Genomic DNA, 20,365 nt, shown 5'->3' with positions numbered 1-20,365 from the left:
AAAAAAAATATTAATTTATTTAACAAATTAGAAGTGTGCTTAAAAAAAAACCCCACAAACTGAATATTTTTTGCATTTCATGTTGCATCCTATTGGTCGGATAAATGAAACTTGTGTTTGCGATTAGCATATTCAGTTTTTCAAAAGTCGGCTTGGACGGCTTCCCCCCGCCGTTGCCATCTCGCCACCTGTCTCGCCGTCTCGGCCGCAAATAGGAACATGCCGTGTTGTTAGCTGGGAGATTTGCGTCTAATATACGTCGCACGTGCACGCGTCCAATATGGCCGCCGCGCGCATCTATTAGCCTTTCCCGATGAACGGCGGCCACAAGCTGTGTGATCCGCAGGTAAATATGCGTTTGTGTTCCTTCGCCGCCGCCAAAGATGATGAGATGGAAATGATCTGGCGACGCGCCAGCCTTCCATGTCGGGAGCGGAACGGGGGCTGAGGTGGGGGTGCGCCAGGGTGAATGAATAGCAAAACATTTGGGGAAAAATTGGGGGACGGATAAACCGAGTGTGACGGCAAGTTTGGAGGAGGAACTAGGCTCTGACAGTTTGAGACGAGAGATAAGGGAGTTTAGGATCTTTGCGCTGATAACGCGCACACACACACACACACACACACACACACACACACACACACACACACACACACACACACACACACACACACACACACACACACACACACACACACACACACACACACACACACACACACACACACAGCGGTTATCTTTGCCTTAGCAATTATTAGGGGTGTCGTGTTTGGAGAGAAGCGAGATGGATGTTCCAGGCTGTGCATCTCTCCCGGGCATCGGCGCCTCTCCCTGGGTGCACGTTGGCCCAAGACACCTGGAGCCCGCTCGGAGCTTCCGGCTTGGGGAAAAGGAGTTTTTTTTTTTTTTTGAGGTTGTCCGTTAGGGATTTGCGCTAAGCTGAGGGACTAAGTGAGTGTGAGCGCGATGGTTATTAATGTCCGTGTCAGATGTGTGAAGAATGAGATTTACTCTGGTAACGGGACCTTCTATAGATTTTATGTCTGCGGAGGATACACTGTTTGACTCACCTGCACGCACACGCACACGCACACACACACACACACACACACGATAGATGCGGCCTTGTCGTGTGTGTGTGTGTGTGTGTGTGTGTGTGAGCTCTGCAAACGAAGCAAAGGCCGCCGGCGGAAACCCAGCATGCACCGAGAGATGAAGCGCTTCCTGGCCACACGTAACACGCATGCACGCACGCACATGGTACAGACGTGTTTCTGGTGGCACCCACGCCGATGTGCGGCGGATAAGTCGAGCAGGTGCCGGATGTATTCCATGAACTCGATCGGCACTTGCGAGGGAACGACTAGGTCGTGCGGTGGCGACGGGTTGCTCTTATCAGGTTATCTCGCCACCGCAATTTTTGTGTGTGTGTGTGATGGCGAACATCAACCGCGAGCATAAAGCTAGCTGAAGTGAGATGAGGAGCTTCACTCAGTTTGATTGTGGGGAAAAAGTGCCATGCCGTCGTGTGGCATAGTGTGGCAACTACAAAACATTTTCTCAATTGGGCTGCGTAGCAATCCCCTTTGTTTTCGATTTCAACACACATTGTGATCATTTGTGGTACCTTTTTTTTTTTTTTTTTTTTGCAGTCTTCTTTTCTCAGTTTTCCATCTTGGAGAATAACTCAACTGTCGTGCTCCTCCTCCCGCAGCCGACGCCAATGACGCCACGGCGAGATCCCCGTCGCCAGTCCCGGCCGCCGCGCTCCGGGGGGCCGAGGAGCACGACCTGCTGACGTGCGGCCAGTGCCAGACCAACTTCCCGCTAGGCGACATCCTGGTCTTCATCGAGCACAAGCGGCGCCTGTGCCGCGGCCCCCCGCAGGGGGCGCCGGGCTCTTTCTCCGCCAAGCCCGGGGAGGCGGGCGGCGCCGCCAGCATCCCCATCTTCCCGCGGGGCCACGCCCTGGAGATGGGGAGGGGAGCCCCGATGTTGCCCGTGGAGGTGGGTGTGCAGGTGACGCCCAGCAGGGACGACGACGCCCACAGGAGGCTGACTCCGGCCAAGGGGATCTGCCCGAAACAAGAGAAAGGAGGTACGAGTTCAGACATCTGTACTTGTCTTTGAGTACGTAGCTGAGCAGTTTTTTGTGTGTGTGTGTGTGTGTGTGTGTGTGTGTGTGTGTGTGTGTGTGTGTGTGTGTGTGTGTGTGTGTTGCGAGGACATTTTGTTTGGTGGACACCGGAAAACTTCCTCTCCGCATTTCTTTCCGTCATTGTGGCTTAACTGTTCATTATGAAGACATTTTAGCCACTTTCAGACTTGAGTATGTATAACACACACGCACTTGTGGACTTTTTAAATTGCAGGGACATTTTGGCTGGTTGACACGCAAAATGCTAGGAAAAGCTCTCTTCGGTCGTGTGCGACAAACTTTGACATCACACTGTCGTAAAGGCGGCATTTTTTTCTTTGCGAGGGCATTTTGGCTGGTACACATCAGAAAACTGCTTCGATAAGCTTCTTTTTAGAATGTGTGTGTGCGTGTGTGTGTCACCTGTCTGTGCAAGATAGCTGCATTTAAAAGAATCCCTGTTATTTTGACTGTGGCCTTCAGGAGGGATTAATGTAGCCACAGATGATTTCATTAGTCTGACTTGAGTGTGTGTGTGTGTGTGCGTGCGTGAGAGTGTGTGTTGTGTCGCACGCACGCACAAACACACCCACACAGGCCTGCAGGAGGTCTTGAGTTAAAACCAATTGTAAAGGGTGAGGAAGAAGGTGATGAGTAGGACACCTCCGCCTCCCACGCTTCCTAAATGCAGCAGCCGCCGTTTTAAAACAATCATCGTTTCATATAAACGAGCTAATAAATAAAAATTCATCGTGCTGAGGGGAGGGGGATTCTTAATCTGATCACGGTAGGTGGGGGGGGGGAGTCAAGTTAGTGATGGCCATCCGGGTGGGGGATTACGTCTACGGGAGCTTTGATAATTTACAATTTCCACGTCGGAAACAATTAGCGCAGACGTGATGTCACACTCGTTTCGGAGAGAGGACGTTCAAAATGTGCTGCTGGTTAAATTAGTCACACACAGCCGTCATTTTGAGCCACAAATCAAAACACATAGCACACATTGATTTTGTCCCAGTGATGACAAATGTTACATTATATGTATTTTATAACTATACATATATAAAACAAGCTGCGGCTATTTTCACCATATATTCTTTTGCAATTATTTTACATTTCATTTGACACGCGCATAAACACCACGGTGTGTGAAATTTATTTTCCTTGAGGTTCGCACATCGGCTTCCTGTGAAAGACGGCGAGCACATTTTTAGATGTTGCACCAATGAGAGTGTGCGCGCCCGTGACAAACTCTTTATATTTCTATGTTTATTTCGTAAACAGCGTACGACAGCTCCTCAATCGACATCGCTTGTCACTTCGGGGGAGAAAAAAAAAAAAAAAATTCCTCGCTCCTTCCTGGAAATCTTTTAATGAGCAACTTTTGAGGTATTCCGGCTTGTCTGGTTATTTTTAGCCGCTCTACAATTAGTTCATAAAGTAAATGAGCACAAGCTGATGCTAGTCTGTCTGCGCACAGTGTGATGCTAACCAAAATGAGAACACAAGATTGGCCAATAAATGTTTATCTGACAGCCTCTATCAAAACTCAACATTATTATCTTTTTTTATTTTTTTTCTGTGCACCTAATGAAGTGGCCAGTCGGTGTTTCCTTTTAAAGTATTTGGTTGCTCCGCGAGTTTTGTTCTCAAGGGACGCCTAATTACCTAGAGGAGATCCTGTCATTGTCTTTTGTTGGTTGAAAAATGATTTTGTTTTTTGTCAAGATGCCCCAAATATATTGCGACCAGATTAACAAACCGTACCGGACTGGCGAGTGTGTGTGGCTGGTGAGTGTTTGTTAGGCCAACTTGGACGAACGAAGCGAGGGCCAATTATGGACGAGCAAAGCGTTAGCGGCTCATGCGCGAAACCTGGGCCGTCTGCTCGACAGCTGAGGTTTGCAGCCTACACGGCGAACATGTGCTCACCCCTTGGCCCTCGCCGTCTTTTTTCCACCTGCTTTTACAACATCCTGTCTGGCCTTTTTGTCTGGCGGGCGAGCCAGTGTCGCTATGCTAATATTTCACATCCGCGTGCGTGCGCGTTTGTGAAGAAGCGTGGCGTGTCAGGATGATACCCGAGATGAGCCTGTCCCGGCTTTGAACCTCCTCCCAGGACGGCCACCGGCGCACCCCCCCGGAACACTTTGAGGCGCGCCATCACAACGTGACAAGCGCCCAAATATACACACACACCCACGTGCGCGGACACACACACACACGGAGCGCAAAAGAGATCAGGGGGTGAATATTTCATAAGACGCGGCGGTGACAGCGACATCCTCAAACATCTCTCTTGCCGCCTTTTCGTCCACTTGGCGTCGACGGGCTGTCAACTTTTTTTTTTTCTTTCTTTTCATTTGGGAACGGAGGAGGTGGCGTAGGCGTAGGCGGGGCGACCCACTTGAGTTGCCCGGACCGTTGGGCCCTGCCGCATCGATGTTGCTTTGAAGGCTGTTCCGAATCATAATGGCGATATTTGATGCGATCATTTGTGATCGCACGGTGCCAATATTGCATTTTAATACTTGATCAAAAGTGATAAATTTCGGTGTGACCTCTATCAATATATTTAAATCACAGTACTCTGCGATACCATATTACAATATTGATATCCCCCCCAATTGTTATCTTATAGAGTGAAGCCAAAAGTAAAAATGACTTTTGCCGGCCTAAGAGGTCAAACGGTGAATGTGATTTTTTTTTTTGTGCCCCACCACCCAGTGCTCTTTTAATCACCTGGCTTGCTCTCATTTGCATATTAAATAGGCTTTAATCATGAAAAGCAATCAGCCTTTTGCATATTCATACCTTCCCCTGTGCGCCCGCTTCCTTGTCTCGCTCCAGTGCCGAGCAGCCCCGCAATCAGAAGGCGGCGTGCACGCCCGCGCGCACTAACATTCTCACACACACACTTGCCAATAACTTCACATGCTACTTATGTATTATCTCTACGAGGGAGCGAGAACGAGGGGAAGAGTGTGTGTGTGTGTAGGGGGGGTGTTAGATAAAAAAAGATGGCGAGACTGATCCCTGATTTTGAGCGGCGAATATTTGTACAGAGGCTCAAGGAAAAGCTCATTTGCATAATGACTTTGTAGTTTTGCATTAATCACATTTGCATATGAAAATGCGTTAATTACTCCCGATGATTTTGTTTTCTTCACCCCCCCCCCCTCCCTCTTCAACCCCAGAAGAAACTTGCTTCATTTTGATGTCCAAGCTCACGGCTTGCCATTCGGGGTGAACGCGGTGCCACTTGTGTATGTTTGCGTGCGTGTGTTCAGCACGTGTGTGTGTGTGTGTGTGTGTTTACAAAATCGAGTGTTTTGAAAGCGTGCCAGTGTATCCATCTTACGTCTGCTGCGAGGCATTTGTGCGTCTATTTTGGTTTTCTCTTTTAGTGCGTGCGCGTGAGTCAGTGGGGAGCGCAGAGAGTACGCTGCTTCCATTTTAAGCAATTTTTTTTTTTTTTCACAAGCAACACTAACTTGTTTATGATTCCGACCTCACTCTAATGCCTTTTTTGTAGCTACAAATGTGGAGGACTACGCGTGTGTGTGTGTGTGCGCGCTGTCAAGTGGCAGATTAAATCGGGAAAAACATGTTCAATCGGAATGCATGCATGACATATGGGGGGGGTGCGCACGCGTTTCGGGGATGTTTTGACCTCCTTGAGGACGGCGTGGCACACGCGTAAACAGGAAGTAAACACCAATAAGGCCGCACACAAACTCGGACGACAACGTGGGAATCGTGTCGAGGTTGGCCGGGATTTTTTTTTTCGGGGCTGAATTCAACGCGATCCGTGACTGTGGGGGGAGTGATAGATAGGGCATCATAGGAGGTAACCACTATTTGAGAAAATTGGAAAGAAAATGTGGAGGATTTTAAGGCAACAAAGTCACAATATTTAAATATTAAATATGCACTATATTATTGAGGGTAAAGTCTTATTTCAGGAAAATTTAGATAGATAGATAGATAACACCGGAAAAAAAAAAATCAGCACATCACGTACGACAATAATGTATTATTGCCAAAAAATAATGATATTCGAATAAATTATTTTTTACAACAATGCTTTTCTTTTTTTTTTTTTTACAAATATTCATTTTAAAAAATAAAATGTTATTAAAATAAATATATACTGATTTATGTATGTGTATGGCCAATGTTTTTTAACGTTCAACAATTTTACAAGATTAAAATCATAACATTACAAGAATAGTTTTTTTCTTAATGTCGCTGAAAGTAACAGCTTTTGGCTGCTATTACAAAAAAAAAAAAAAAAAAAAGCAGCATAAACAAAGCTAAGCGACACTGTCAATTTTAGTCTGCAGTCATGAGCTCATGAGCCACGTCCCAAAACGGCAGTGAGCATGTTGATGCCTGCATGCGGACGGACCCTCAGACGGGACCATCCCGGGGGGATCTCTGCCTCTTTTGTGAGTGTGTGTGTGTGTAGGTACAGTGGGCTCCATCCAATGGGGTCATGTCGGTTCATGTGCGCACCTGACACACACACACTCACACGGGGAGAGAGAACGGCATACAGTCGATTGTGACTAACATACATTACCATCGCATACCGCTGCAATTACGCAGATGCTACTTTTATCAACTGAGCCATGAAACAAAAGAGAAACAAAAATATAGCACCTAGACCACAACATTTGGTTAGCTTAATGCTAGTATGCAATGTGAAACGCCCTGGACAAGCTAAGAGAAATTAGCAATACACGTTTGGTTGAATCTGCCGAGCTTAAAAAGCCATAAAGAAAAGATAGCTTAAAAAGCCACCAGTGGAAAAATGCACGCTTGAATACGCTGACAAGACCGACATTCGCTAAACGTACGCGCACACAAAGACACACACATACGTGCACGAAAGTTAAGGAGTCCCACATGAAGGCATCAAACGGAGCACAAGCAGCTTTATGGCACTCATATGGCAGCAGATTTGATATTTTCCTACCACAGCGGGGGAATAAAAGTGGCCACTAATTTGGAGTGCGAGCGCCACCGCTAACTTGCAGCATGTGCCGCGCGCTCCAGATGTGTGCGTGCACTCTCTGCTCCGGAGGGAGGGGGGAGAGGGGGGGTGTAGAATTAAGAGAAGCTCGCGCCTCCCAATTTTCTTTCCCCCACACAATTGCCGTGTTCAACACAAAATAAAATGGTGTGGCCGCAGCCCCACCCCTTATCTGTTTCAATTTTAAATGTAAAAATCTTAAAGCAATTTTACCCCAATTTTTTTTTAATTTATTTTCATAAGAAAAAGAGTAGAATCAACAATTTTAGGAGATCTTTTTTAGGAAAGAATTTTTTTAATACTGCAAAAAAAATATAAATTCTTAGGCCAAAATAAGAATAAGCCAACTTGTTTTTACACTCGTAACCAAGCGCCTTGCTGTTTTGTACGACGCCATTACGGCAAATCCGAGAGCCCGAATATGATGTGCAATTGTGGGGTCCTACTAGCGCCATTAGCGGCTGCGAAAAAAAGGAAGCGACTCGTCTTATTAGCGCTTCGGACCGCCTCACGCCTCCTCACGTCGGCGCCTCCTCCTCTTATCTCATTAGCGCCCCGCTCGGTGACGCCGTTTATTTGGCTTTTTAGCCGCCGCCAAGATGCTGAGAGCTTTTCATGCTGCACTTACACCCCCCCCCCCCCCCACCCCATAATACCCCCCCCACAACTTCCCTCACGGCATCCACTTACTTGTCTTGTGCAATTATGGTGACGCAAAAACGCAAGATGGTGGTAAATGCAAACATCTCAGCGGGGAAATTCCTCGTTGTGATATTTGGCTGCCAGTTTATTGGGAATGCGTTCGTCAGTACGAGCTCCCCCCCTAGAAAACTAACAAGGAAAATAGCGCTCTATAATTTTGTACTTTACTAATACATACAGTAGTGACATCATTGAACAAAATGTTAAGAATTTGTGTGTCATGATGAAGTAAGTGCAGCTCGGAGTGACTCAGTCGTAGGGGATAAAAAATATTTGCCTGCGAGTATTGTCAGATTGGTTGAATCTGCTGCATAAATATGTTCAAATATGGATTGCAGCGCTATTGATGCTACTTTTGTTAGCCCGTTGATAGCATTTTGAATTGTGTGTTAGCATTAAGCAAAGTTGTATGTATATAGTCACATCAAAAACTTGTAACTGAATGAAGGAATAAAAAACAATAAAAAATAAAAAGGCAAGAAGCACAAAGTGCATACTAAAGTGACTTATTCGAGAATAAAAAGCAGCATCTCCTTTTTGTTGTGGCTGCGAGGGCTTCTAAAATTTACGAGGGTGGGCAGAAATGATTAGACATATCTGGGAAATATTACAGCCCTAAAACTGTTTGCATGTTTTCTATATTTTCCTTTTGGGGCGTGTGAGTGTGTGAGAGAGGACTTGTGTGGAGGTTATTTAAATAAATAAGAGGATTATGAGGACAATTTGACTGCTGGCTTTATTCATTAGAAATGTAAATCTGCTTTTTATTAGGCGGGCGCAATGATTTAAGTGCGGAACAACACAACATGTGTCGCGTGGTGCCACGTCTGCCTGCCTAAACGAACCCGTCGGACTTCAAAATCTCCACGCCCCCCCCCCCCCCGTCCCCTTTCCTGTCTTTTCCAAAATGAAATAAAGTGGAGATGCTATCAGGTTGATATGTGCCAGTGGAGCTTGTCTGGGCCTGTGGTCTGGCGGGGGCAATGCTGGCCCCAACCAAGCCACCCCTGCTCATTTGTATACGTATGCGTGTGTGGATGTGTGTGTGTGTGTGTGTGTCCTAAAGGCAATGGCGAGATGAAAGCAGCTTTCTTTTAACCATCAGCTATGCAGGAGCCGTGCCAACAGCAGGAAATGTATCAGCGTGATAACAGCCGCAAAGACAGAGAGATAATGAGAACCAATTGAGAGAGCGAAAGAGAGGCCACACAAAATTCTCCAGGGAGGCCCCGAGGCCAAACGGAGACCAGTCAAACACACACACACTTAGGGAAAACTATGCGCAGGGTGTGTCCGCGCCGAGGGACGAGCATGTCTCTATTTGCGCCGTCGAGGCAGTTGGACGCACCTGGGAAGGTTTCAGGACCCGCGGCGTGAAAAGCAAAAGACGCAAGATGAAAGATGTTTGTGTTTTCAGCGGGCCATGGGAACCAACGTCAAGAGTCGCCAAACAAGGCAACAGATCCGTTACCAATGCTAACCGAGTGCCGTTGTTGTGGACGTCGATAACGGCGACCCAACTGACAGAACGATCCCAACGGTAGCGGCGTGAAATAAAAAGTACGTATGCGAGCTGTTACAAGAGTTAGCACGTCCACAGCTGGTAAAAGAAAGACGAGACGCTTGCTATATCAAAGCGCCTTTGCTAGTTTACTAGCATGGCTAACGTCAGTTCATTTCCACTTCACAAATTGAGAACTGCTGTATGGGTGTCGTATAGCCGCCACTCGAATGTTTTGTGTCACGTCGCACATGAGATCCGTGTAGCAAATTCTTTTAAGTGACGAGTGAATAAGACTTGATTAGGGGTATTGTTTTAAAAAAAAATCATTAATTGATTAGCGGAGACGTTTGCCGACACTCCGCTAATCAATTTAGCGAACATTTAGCCGGCTGCAATTTGGCGCTATGCTTGAGCGGAACCCATCGCAATCACGTCACATTGTTTTTTTGGTTTTGTTTTGTTTTTTTGCGTTAGCGCACGCGCTAATTAGCTCACTGGCAAATTGGCATCCCGACTAATATAAGTTTTAACACAAAAACTTCGGGGGACTGTGTTCGGGAACTAAGTAAGGACCGACTTGCTGTATTTACTCAAGATGCCGAAGGCTTCTTGCGGGCTGCGTGTAAACCGCGAGTGTCCGAGCCAGCTGGGCAACATTACAAGTGCCTGAAGATGCTTAAACGGGTCTGGAGGATGTGTCCGACCACAAGAGGAAACTATGTTTGCCTCGTCCGAGTCAATCAAAAGGACGTTGGCCTATTGAAATTGCGCTGGAAGTTTCTGCCGCTCTTCCCAGAGAAGGGGAAGGCGTGGGCGCCTTTGCTCTGAACATCTAACAACCCGTCTAAGCGGCATTAGCACGTCGGAGTCAATAAAGGCAACGCGACGACGGTGAATGGGACACCGACAGCCCGGACAAAGCGGGCGTCCCTCAGGGGCTGGGCTCAAGCTCATTTGGATGGAAAACGCTCAAAGTCGTCAAAGCTGCTTTTTATCCGTTCAAAGGCAACTAAAAGGCCCGGCGGAGGGTGACCTTTTCCCGGGGAAGATTTCACATTCTGCTTGTTGCGCCTGCCTGTTATTATTAAAGATGAGCCTTTTTTTGTCATAGCCGTCGATGACGCCATTGTTTCCTTGATGCCGCCGCCTGCTGCGCGGCTCCACAACGCCGCCTTTAAGTGGTGGTGTTTCCGTTATTAACAATAGAATGGCAGGTGGTGGCGATAAAAGCATTTTCCCTCGGCTTCCTTAACAGATGCCAATTTTCTTTTCTTCTTCCTTTTGGGCCGAGTGTCCTCGCAATTTTGTGGCGCCAGACCCCACAGGTCATGCACTTCCTGGTTCTCCACCAATTACAAGCCGCTCTCCCAGATTCAGGGAGTTTTGGAATTTGGGAACATCTTGGTTTATTTTAGTCATTTTCCAGGGGTGCTTGGAATACAGATTACATGTGTTACATAAGAAAAGCAATTTTTTTTTTTTTTTTTTTACCCACGGGTGGGGGTGGCGTACGGAGGGGGTCTTGACTCATCGCGTTTTCATGACTTTCCAACTTTCCAATTCAATTAGTGGGAGTTTTCACTTGACACTTTGCGGCGGCTGGGACGCTTTGGCGCATCCAGCTGTCATCGTCTAGATGGGCCTCGTAGCCTCCGGCGGCGTACACGCGCCATCTCGGCAAAAATGAAAGCAAATGAACAGTTTAATTTCCTTTCCGCACAAACGTATTTCACTATCTTGAGGTGGCCTTCTCATTTCCGGCGCCTCGCCAACACCACCCTAATATTTTATGTTTTGCATTTTTATGCACTTGTCAAACTCAATTTTATTTTTATTTTTTTTTTAAACCGTCAGATGTTAAAATGTTAAATCTTTACAGTTTGGGGAACCTCACCTCCGCTTTAGATTTTCTATGACGACTCCCCGACCAGGTAGCAAATTAGTCGAGCCTGAATGAAACGTGCCGTGTAGAGTTGCCGAACTCATACGTGGCGAGCGCAACCATGTTGACAGCTTTAAATCTTTTTTGTGCCGTCAGACCTTTTAGTCGCTCATATTGGCTACACACACACAAATACGTGCAAACGCACAGACACACACACAGATGTATATGGTTAGCAAGCTGAAGCTGGTTTCATTTAACATGGAGCCAGCCCCACTGTGTGAGTGCCTCACCCCCTGCCTGCTACTGTCGTCTCGGCCCGTCCTGTACCAATCCCCCCCCCCCAATACGCCATGCACGTGACAGCCAGCGGACACACACCAAGGCGGCGGCAGTGGCGTCTTCTCACCCCAGCTCGCCGTCCCCGGTTGATCTGCCCGGCCCCCGTGGCCCCCTTGATTAGCCGCCTTTATGACAAACAAGCCATCAGAGCGGAGTGGGAGCCCGAGGAGGAAGGAGGAGGAGGAGGAGCAGAGGTGTAGAGCTGGGCACAGGGGCGAGGTGTGGAGGTTGGGACCCCCCGGGGACCCCTAGATCACAGCCATGCTAATGAGGAGCTGCTTTGCCAGCAGGAGAGGTGTCAGCTAACCCCTGACAGGTGCACAGTGCGTTCCCCCTAGTGTGTACACGCGTGTGTGTGTGTGTGGAGGCTGGAGATGGGGAGGGGCCGGCGGGGACAGGTTGGCGTCCCAGCGGCCTCGCCTGCAGGCGGCTTTGTTCGGAGTGTAAATGTGTTGTGCCGCGTCGCCCTTGATGGAATGTCGGAATGGTGCAGCCAACCTGCAACCCGCTGGGAATGCCACACAAACACAGCCATACACACATGCACACATTTTGATCTTCTATGACTGCCCAGTAAACGTTTTGCATCGTAGCTGTGTAGGCTTTTGCAATATTTAGCCCGAAAATGCGGCGGTCCTCCAAAACAACGTTGGGACGACGAGAGCTTCCATTTGGTAGCTTTTCGGCGTGGATTAGCGAGAGATTGCGACACAGGCGAGGATGGCGGGAGCGACGGCATATGTGAATTCCTAAATTAAAGACAAATCCACATGTCTGCGCCATATGCCCGCTGTCTACCTCCTTCCCGCACCCCCAACCATCAGCGCCTCCTCCTCGACTCGCTCCTCGCTCCCATTTCTCGACGGCGGCCATATGCGAGCAGTCGATAGCCATTGGCTGGCATTTTGTTTGTACTTTAAGGCAAAAATAACGGCTATAAAAGGCAATCTGGAAGGAATAAAACGTGATGTAAAGCTCAGATCTTTAATTGGCGCGGCGGTTGGAGTAAGAAGAGAAACGGAGGAGAAAGAGAATGTTATTAGCGGCCCACCTTAACTGCGCCGGTGTACATGTGCCAGTCTTTTAATTACTTCCTGCAGGGCTCCTGGCCATCGGCTTTTGTTTTGATGCATGCGGCCCGGCGTGGCCCTCCCAAGCCGATCTCGCCTTTTTAATTCTTCCCTCCCTGGGAAACCTTTGCCTGTCTACGCGCGCACCTGGACAGTCTATCCGAAAGCCTCCAGCTCAGAATCTAGATAGCTAGAGAAGTAATTGTTGATGGTGTGTGTGTGTGTGTGTACTTAATCATGGTCATCAGTAGGCGGAGCTTAGCCTCTAATTGCAGCAGAGTAAAATGAGTCACGGACTCGCTTCATTCACTAATAGGCAAGAATGAGGAGGCCTTCCAGCCGTGTGTGTGTGTGTGTGTGTGTGTGTGTGTGTGTGTGTGTGTGTGTGTGTGTGTGTGGCATTATTATTTTTGATTTTCATACATTTTGATTTTCAACATAAGTTGTAATGAAAACTACACAGCACAATATGCAATAAAAATAGACTTACGATAATTCCCCGGGGCAATCGAGTGAAGCCAAGATGGTTGCAATCGGGCACACGGCCGACACGCTTCACTTCCTACTTGCGGTCTTGCGCAGGAAGCCATGCAAATCTAAACAGGAAGAAACAATGAATCCTGTTAAAACATCTAGAAAAACATTTCGTTGAAAATCAACAATATGCTGAGGTGGAAGCTGAAATCGTAAAAATACACAAAGGGCTATCATCACCTCCCTAACCCCCTCCCCTCCATTTCTGGCTTGTTCGAGAAGTTGATGAAATGTGTCTTTGGTGGTCATTAGGCAGCAGCCATCAGCTGTCACTCTATTAGCCGACACACCTCCCTTATGGCGCGGCGGGCTAAGTTATGACAAGATGCAAATTTGTGGCGGCCGGGGAGGGGGAAGAAGGGTGGCGGCAGGGAAGGATAACTTATTTATTGGCTCGTAGGCACGCGGTGATGGATGGAAAATCAACAATAAACAAAAACAACAACAACAACAAATCAAGACGTCTCTCGCTACATTTTGCCGTATTGATCCTTGTTTGGCGATCAGATTATACAGCCACCGGGTCCTCGGGGGCTTGTAAATACACTCCGTGTGTGTGTGTGCCCAACTAAGTCGAGCCCCCCCCTTATACTGCCAGCCCCCAGCACCCCCCCCTTGCATCTCACGCTCTCGTTTCCCCGTCCAAGCTGCTAAGCTGTCCAGCACGGAGCTGCCAAGCGGCCGTGTGAAGCCAAGCCAAACTAAACACAGGCAGGGAGCCCGCCACTCGCGCACACTCAAATGCACACACATTAGTAGCGGGAGTCAGGTCGCATCCCTCCCAGCCAAAACAGTGCAACAGATCTCCGCTAATAGCAGCGAAAAAGTGACAGAATCAGTAAATGAGCTCCTCATTAGCCTTTGCTGACCCCCCTCCCCCCCAACACACACACACACACACACACACACACACACACACACACACACACACACACACACACACACACACACACACCCAACAGAGCTCAACCGATCACAGCGCTCATTCAGCTTCCTGTAGCGGACGCAAGCGACAAACACGGAGTTAAAATGAAAAATTATAACACGCGAAAAAATTATTTGACTAGAGATTGGTTTTATTTTCACCTAAAGAGGATAAAGATAAAAAAACAGATTCGTGGTCAGACCCCAGTAAATCCAGTTCAGAGTATGAAAAGAAGAAGCTGCCATTTTCCATCTTTCACCACATCTCAATGTTCCACCCTCAATTGCTCCGCCTCTCGGACTACGACCCGAGTCCAAAGTCAGACCTTTGTCTGACACGGATGGAGAAACACGAGTCTCCCCTCTTTCAGTCCCAGTTTAAATCAACATGGAAGATATTTGAGGCCCGCCGAAGGGGTTCCTGGTATCCAAGCCCAAAATTTGACAACATGCCCACAAACGCCTCCAACGAGGGGCGGCGGTAGCTTGCGATGCTGCATAAGCAGATGCAGATGCCTTTGGAGGCAAGCGTCTGCGTTCAATTAGATAAATCCCAACAAAGGCCTCGGCGCGGTGACTGATCGATTCATTTGGCCTTATTAAGTCACTCCGACGAGCAATTTGTCAATGAGGGTCGCCGCCGTGTGCGCTTGGCCTGCGTCTGAATGTGTGTGTGTGTGTGTGTGTGTGTGTGTGTGTTGCAGCGGCAGTAACTGCACCAAAACGTGTCACGCAATCATCTCGCTGCTTTCTTTTGTGCGCCTGGCTTTTTCGTCCGATATCACCCCTCCATCTTTTTATATTAACATTGCATATTTACCCCCCCCCTCCCTTGCATGCTCCCCCCATCCCGCTTCCCCTGCCGCCTCCGTATGGAAATGACAGAACAGACGAGATGGATCTGTATATTAAAGCCGAGGCTGACATCAACATTTGCATAATGTGTGGTGGCCTTAGGGCGCTCGCTACCTGCCATCTGCATTAGCCCCAATAAACGCACGCATGCACACACAAACGGACAAACACGCATACACTATCTGGACAAAAGTCTTTCTCTTAATTAATTTATCAATTAGAGGAACCAAGACAATCTCCACACCCCCCTCACCCCATCTTTTATTCTTCCAGCTGCAACAAAGCGAGGTCTACTAAAGCACGCACCGTCAAATTCCCCCCAGACACACTTTAACAGAATGTCTTCCCAATGGAGAAGAGCCATGTGTCTTTTTAGTCGATATTATCTGCTTTAAATATGTGTTTAATGTTTGGGATGAAGGACATAAACTCAAAATATCTTGTGTGTCCCCCCCCCCTCCCCCCCCTTTGCAGACAAAGACGAGCCATCCAGCTACATCTGCACCAGCTGCAAGCAGACCTTCACGAGCGCCTGGTTTCTCCTCCAGCACGCCCAGCACACTCATGGAATCCGCATCTACCTGGACAACCACTTGGCCAACTGCTCGCTCACCCCCCGCATGGCCCTGCCGCCCCCGCCGGGCGCCGACGCCCTGCCTCGCTCGCCCCTGCCCACCTTCTTGGGCGACACCAACAATCCCTTCCACCTCCTGCGTATGGCCGCACCCTTGCTCAGGGAACACCCCCCGCCACCGCGCTTCATGGAGACCCGGCTCCCGGCCACTCCGCCCTTTGTGAGTCCGCCGCCCCCTCCCAGGCCCCCGCTGGAGCGGCTGGGCCCGGAAGAGATGGGGCTCCTCTCCCAGCACCCCAGTGCCTTTGAGAGGGTGATGCGCCTGACCCCCATGGAGCCCCCGTCCATGGACTTCTCGCGGCGTCTGAGGGAGCTGGCGGGTAACACCAACAACAATGGAGGGCCCACGCCGCCCTTGTCTCCTAATCGTGTGCCACCCATGCACCGCCTGCTAAGTCCCACGCTCTTCCAGCCGGGCTCCAAGCCGCCGGCCTTTCTCACCTACGGCCCACAGCCGCCCGCTCCCCAGGGTGGGCACGGCTCCTCCAGTCCCCCCGACTCACAGGGTCAGAACCAGTCGGCGGGGAAATCCAAATCCTGCGAATTCTGCGGCAAGATCTTCAAGTTCCAGAGCAACCTGATCGTGCACCGCCGCAGCCACACCGGAGAGAGGCCATACAAGTGCCACCTGTGCGACCACGCCTGCTCCCAAGCCAGCAAGCTCAAGAGGCACATGAAGACACACATGCACAACAAGTCCGGCTCCATGGGCGACTCCCCCGAGGCGGAAAACCGAGGAGACGGAGGCGAAGACAAGCTCCGGGAGGCAGACGGAAGAGTGGCGGGGATGGAAAATGAGGAGGAGGAAGAAGAGGAGGAGGAGGAAGAGGAGGAAGAAGAGGAGGAGGAAGAGCTAAGGAACGGAAGGCCGGATTCCAACCTGAGCGAGGACTCCCAAGAGTTCAACCCCAACCGGGAAAACGGGCCCAGGCAGTCTCCCAAGGAGAAGCTCCTGGGCCCCGAGCGAGTAGGTGAGAGCGGCGGGGTGGGCATCATGCACCCCTACAACCATCTTGACAATCATCTCAGACTGAACCCCAACAAGAGGAGCATGGAGAGGCAGCCCAACGGCGACGGCACCAACGGGGGTGAGCCGGAGCGAGAGCGGCAGAGCGACAGGGAGCCCATGAGAGAGCCGGACGAACCTGAGCCCAGGCCCGTGATGAACGGCAGGATGGGTGTATCCGAAGTCGAGTCCTTCCCGGGACTCTTCCAGCGCCGACCCACGCCCATCACCAGCCTGAGCCCATCCAACAACAACAAGAGGATCAAGATCGAGCGAGAGCAGTTGGAACTGCCGCCGGCTCTGCCGCTCATCTCGCCGGAAAACGTCTACTCGCAGCTCCTGGCCGGGTACGCCGCCTCTCGCCACTTCATCCGGGAGCCCTTCTTGGGCTTCACGGACTCACGCCAGTCCCCCTTCGCCACCTCTTCAGAGCACTCCTCCTCTGAGACGGGCAGCCTGCGCTTCTCCACGCCGCCGGGGGAGCTGATGGAGGGCGGCAGCGCCTCGGGCCGAAGCGGGAGCAGCACGCCGCACCTCCTGCGCGGACCGGGGCCCGGCCGGCCGCCCAGCTCCAAAGACCGGCGCAACGACACCTGCGAGTACTGCGGCAAGGTGTTCAAGAACTGCAGCAACCTGACGGTGCACCGGCGCAGCCACACGGGCGAGAGGCCCTACAAGTGCGACCTGTGCAGCTACGCCTGCGCCCAGAGCTCCAAGCTGACGCGCCACATGAAGACGCACGGCCAGTTCGGCAAGGAGGTGTACCGCTGCGACATCTGCCACATGCCCTTCAGCGTCTACAGCACGCTGGAAAAACACATGAAGAAGTGGCACGGCGAACATTTGATGGCGAGCGAGGTCAAACTGGAGCAAGCCGAGCGAAGCTAAGCGTCTCTCACACACACAAACGTAGAGCACATGTACATGCACTCATCTCCCCTTATGATCTGCAAAAGTTGAATGGCGCCAACTGGACTCTTCCTGGCCGGAAAATAAATGGATTTCAACTTTAGTCCGTAAGGCTTCTTCAATTCAGTCATAAGTAGTGATGAAGTTAATTGTAATTTCTTTTTCTGCCACCTTTGGATATTTACAGAATTAATTTCACATGTTACCCAGCAATAGCGTCCACACTTTTTGAAAATTTACAAACTGGCACAGTGCAGAGTCTCCACAATTGAAGAATCCTTTTGGATCAAAAGTTGAAATATCTTAAGACAGCGAAGACAAAAATCCAGTTGCCTCGATTCAACTTTTGAGGATTACCCTGACCCGGATGACTGAGACTCTCTGCAGACATCTTTCCTATGACTACTTTGAACAAGGGGCATGGCTGGATAAGCTCTCTTTACGTAAAAAACAAAAACAAAAAAAACAAAAAAAACAACAAAAAAAACTAAACTGATTGATGTTTCTTTTCTCTTTTCTTTTTTTTTTATTTCCCTGTCGCCTGAGAATATTAAAACTTTTAACCTTGTCCAGACACCTCTGAGGATTTAAGGAATTCCATGGAGCCTTTCTACTGTGCAATAATTTCTGTATTTATTGTTTTGTTTTTTTTGGGTAACATTTGGCATGTGCAGATACATCTTTTGTGTGTGTGTTTTTTTAATGTGCTTTTTTTTTTTTTTAATTTTCTAAAAAATAATTGCCGAGGAGTCACCCTTAGTAACAATGATAATAATCTAGTTTTGTCCTCTAAGGAAGTTTATTATCACGTGAGTGAGTAAATGATGTTTTCTATATGCTAAATGCGGCAGCGGACTACAATCTTGCCCACTCCTCTCCAGCACTGCTCAATAATTGATTTAAAAATAAATAAAAAAATTATAAAGTGACAACATGCGCTTAATTGTAAGCAAACACAGTTGCTGTGTTTGATGTCGGCCAGGACGTAAAACAATTGAGAGAAAAAAAAAAAACAGTTGCACTTAATGCATTTGCCAATGTAGGATTGAACCACCATATTTAATATGTCTGCTTGTTAAGTTAAAACTACTTGTGATCCACGTGAGAGGGGAACAGTCCCGTTTATGTAAATAGATGACCTTTTTTGGTTAGTTAATAAAAATCAAAAAACAAAAAAAAAAACATCTATGCGCCCGACTGTTTTCCGAAAGAGGCGTACGAAAAACAATCAAGAAGACCAGCTGCTTGCGTCGTCATTCCGTTTGTGTGCGTGCGTGTGTGCAAAAATGTGCGTTGTTGCCTCAGGCCCCGCCCACCTTCGCCCTCTTTAACTATGCTATTACGTTGCAGGGGAAAATAATTTTGTGGTATCTGCTTAACTCAAAAAAGGTTTCTTTTTTTTTTTTTGCAATTAAATTGATTAGAAATGAGTTAATCATTTTTGGGACTATATTTCTACATATTGGATATTTTCCCACCCACACAAGGCCAACGTGACCACCTTTAAATAGCTTCTTATCAACGTCGTGTGCTCGGCTTAATTAGTGTCATCAGCACATCCGGGAAAATGATTTATTTCACGCTACCTGCACACGCCCAGAGTCAAACTGACCCAGTAACATTTTTTTTCCCTCTGTGGCTGACAATGTCATGTAACAGGAGGTTTAACAAAAGCCATTCAGCATGAAAATGAACACGGAGGCAAGAAAATAACCGCAAAATAATAAAAGATTGGAGTTATGATAATGTTGAGCACATCTGGCTACGTGACCTTGAAGGAGTCCCCCTCCCCGACTTGTTGTCAAAATGAAAGGCAGAGGGATGAAGATGTGTGAGCGGCATTGGCGGCGGGACCTTGACCAGGCAAACAAGAGTCATTCAAATCAAATTGGAAGCATATGAAATATGTTTTTGGGGTTTTTTTTTGGACGGGCCGCATCTTCTTTTAAGGAGGGAGGGAAGACAGCAAAAGCCACATGAAAGCAGCAGACGCCATATTTCATTTAGGAAAAAAATAAATAAATGTCCTCGTCCTCTTTTGTGTTCCAATCTTTGGGGAAGAAAAAAAAATCCCTGAATTTTGATCAGGAATTCACACGAAAGTATGCCAGCCATGAAATGTACTTGCTTAGTGCAAATAATAAGTCTTCTATGTTGGTGGAGGGACTTTAAAGTTACACAATCATGTCAAAGTCAGGTGCCATATTTTGTTCCTAAACAAAAAATTAATAAAAATAAGCGAGGACTTGCAGGGACACTTTTCCACCTACTGAGAGCATTTTTGTTTTAGGTTTTTTATGCGCGCGTGTCCTCATGGTTGCTCGAAGGTCTTGTGATGATACAAAAAAAAGGAGAGAAAAAAAAAAACAAGAGACCCTGATTTCACTTTTCACAACTTTGGCTCTTTGTACAAAAATACTTTTTTTTCCCTTGTTGCTTTTTATTTCCGGTGGGAAGGGAGGGCAGGGGAAGGGAATGGGGGTGGTGGGGTGGGGTGGGAGTGCATTGTTGTGAAAACAAAAAACAACAAAAAAAAAGTCATCTCAGAACACCTGCTGTTTTGAGCATATATGTATTTTTGTAATGTGTTGAAAAATCAATACAAGAAAGCCAACACTTCAATAAATGTTGCAATTGCTCTATGATTGAACACGCTCGGCATCGGCGTCTTTCTTTTTGTTGTTGTTGTGACACCGAGATGGAGTCATCGTCACGGTTCCCATGGCAACGCACGTAGGGAATGGAGGATGCGTACGGATGCGTTCCGTGAGAATGAATCACGCTTTTTTTTTTATTCCCCTTTTTTGTAATGACACCAGTCACACCG

The 20,365-nt window shown here is 48.2% G+C and overlaps 2 protein-coding genes across 3 annotated transcripts in view; one reads left to right on the top strand and one right to left on the bottom strand.

The window, feature by feature from the left end:
* The window catches only part of ccnk (cyclin K), a 39,728-nt gene that overhangs the window by 16,414 nt on the left and 2,949 nt on the right, over positions 1–20,365 (bottom strand). For both annotated transcript variants that reach the window (XM_085938020.1, XM_085938021.1), the window contains exons 2-3: positions 13,167–13,272; positions 1,629–2,076 (exon numbers count right to left, since the gene is read on the bottom strand). The gene's annotated coding sequence lies outside the window, so the exon portion shown is untranslated. The remainder of the gene's footprint in view (positions 1–1,628; positions 2,077–13,166; positions 13,273–20,365) is intronic.
* On the top strand, positions 1,202–19,985 carry bcl11bb (BCL11 transcription factor B b). The gene is made up of 3 exons (XM_085938285.1): positions 1,202–1,235; positions 1,716–2,099; positions 15,464–19,985. The coding sequence occupies exons 1-3, from the start codon at positions 1,202–1,204 to the stop codon at positions 17,515–17,517; spliced, it is 2,472 nt and encodes an 823-aa protein (XP_085794411.1). The 3' UTR covers positions 17,518–19,985.

The sequence above is a fragment of the Syngnathus leptorhynchus genome, chromosome 18 (assembly GCF_054491065.1).
Source record: "Syngnathus leptorhynchus isolate UIUO chromosome 18, UIUO_Slep, whole genome shotgun sequence".
NCBI classification, from domain to species: domain Eukaryota; kingdom Metazoa; phylum Chordata; class Actinopteri; order Syngnathiformes; family Syngnathidae; genus Syngnathus; species Syngnathus leptorhynchus.
This window is presented reverse-complemented; position numbering and strand designations above follow the sequence as displayed.

What these genes read in the sequence shown, in the direction of transcription:
- bcl11bb (XM_085938285.1), top strand. Translation starts at nt 1,202, where the DNA reads ATGCACCGAGAGATGAAGCGCTTCCTGGCCACAC. An exon ending in GAAGCGCTTCCTGGCCACAC is followed by an intron (nt 1,236 to 1,715) that starts GTAACACGCATG and finishes CTCCTCCCGCAG; the next exon opens with CCGACGCCAATGACGCCACG. An exon ending in CCCGAAACAAGAGAAAGGAG is followed by an intron (nt 2,100 to 15,463) that starts GTACGAGTTCAG and finishes CCCCCTTTGCAG; the next exon opens with ACAAAGACGAGCCATCCAGC.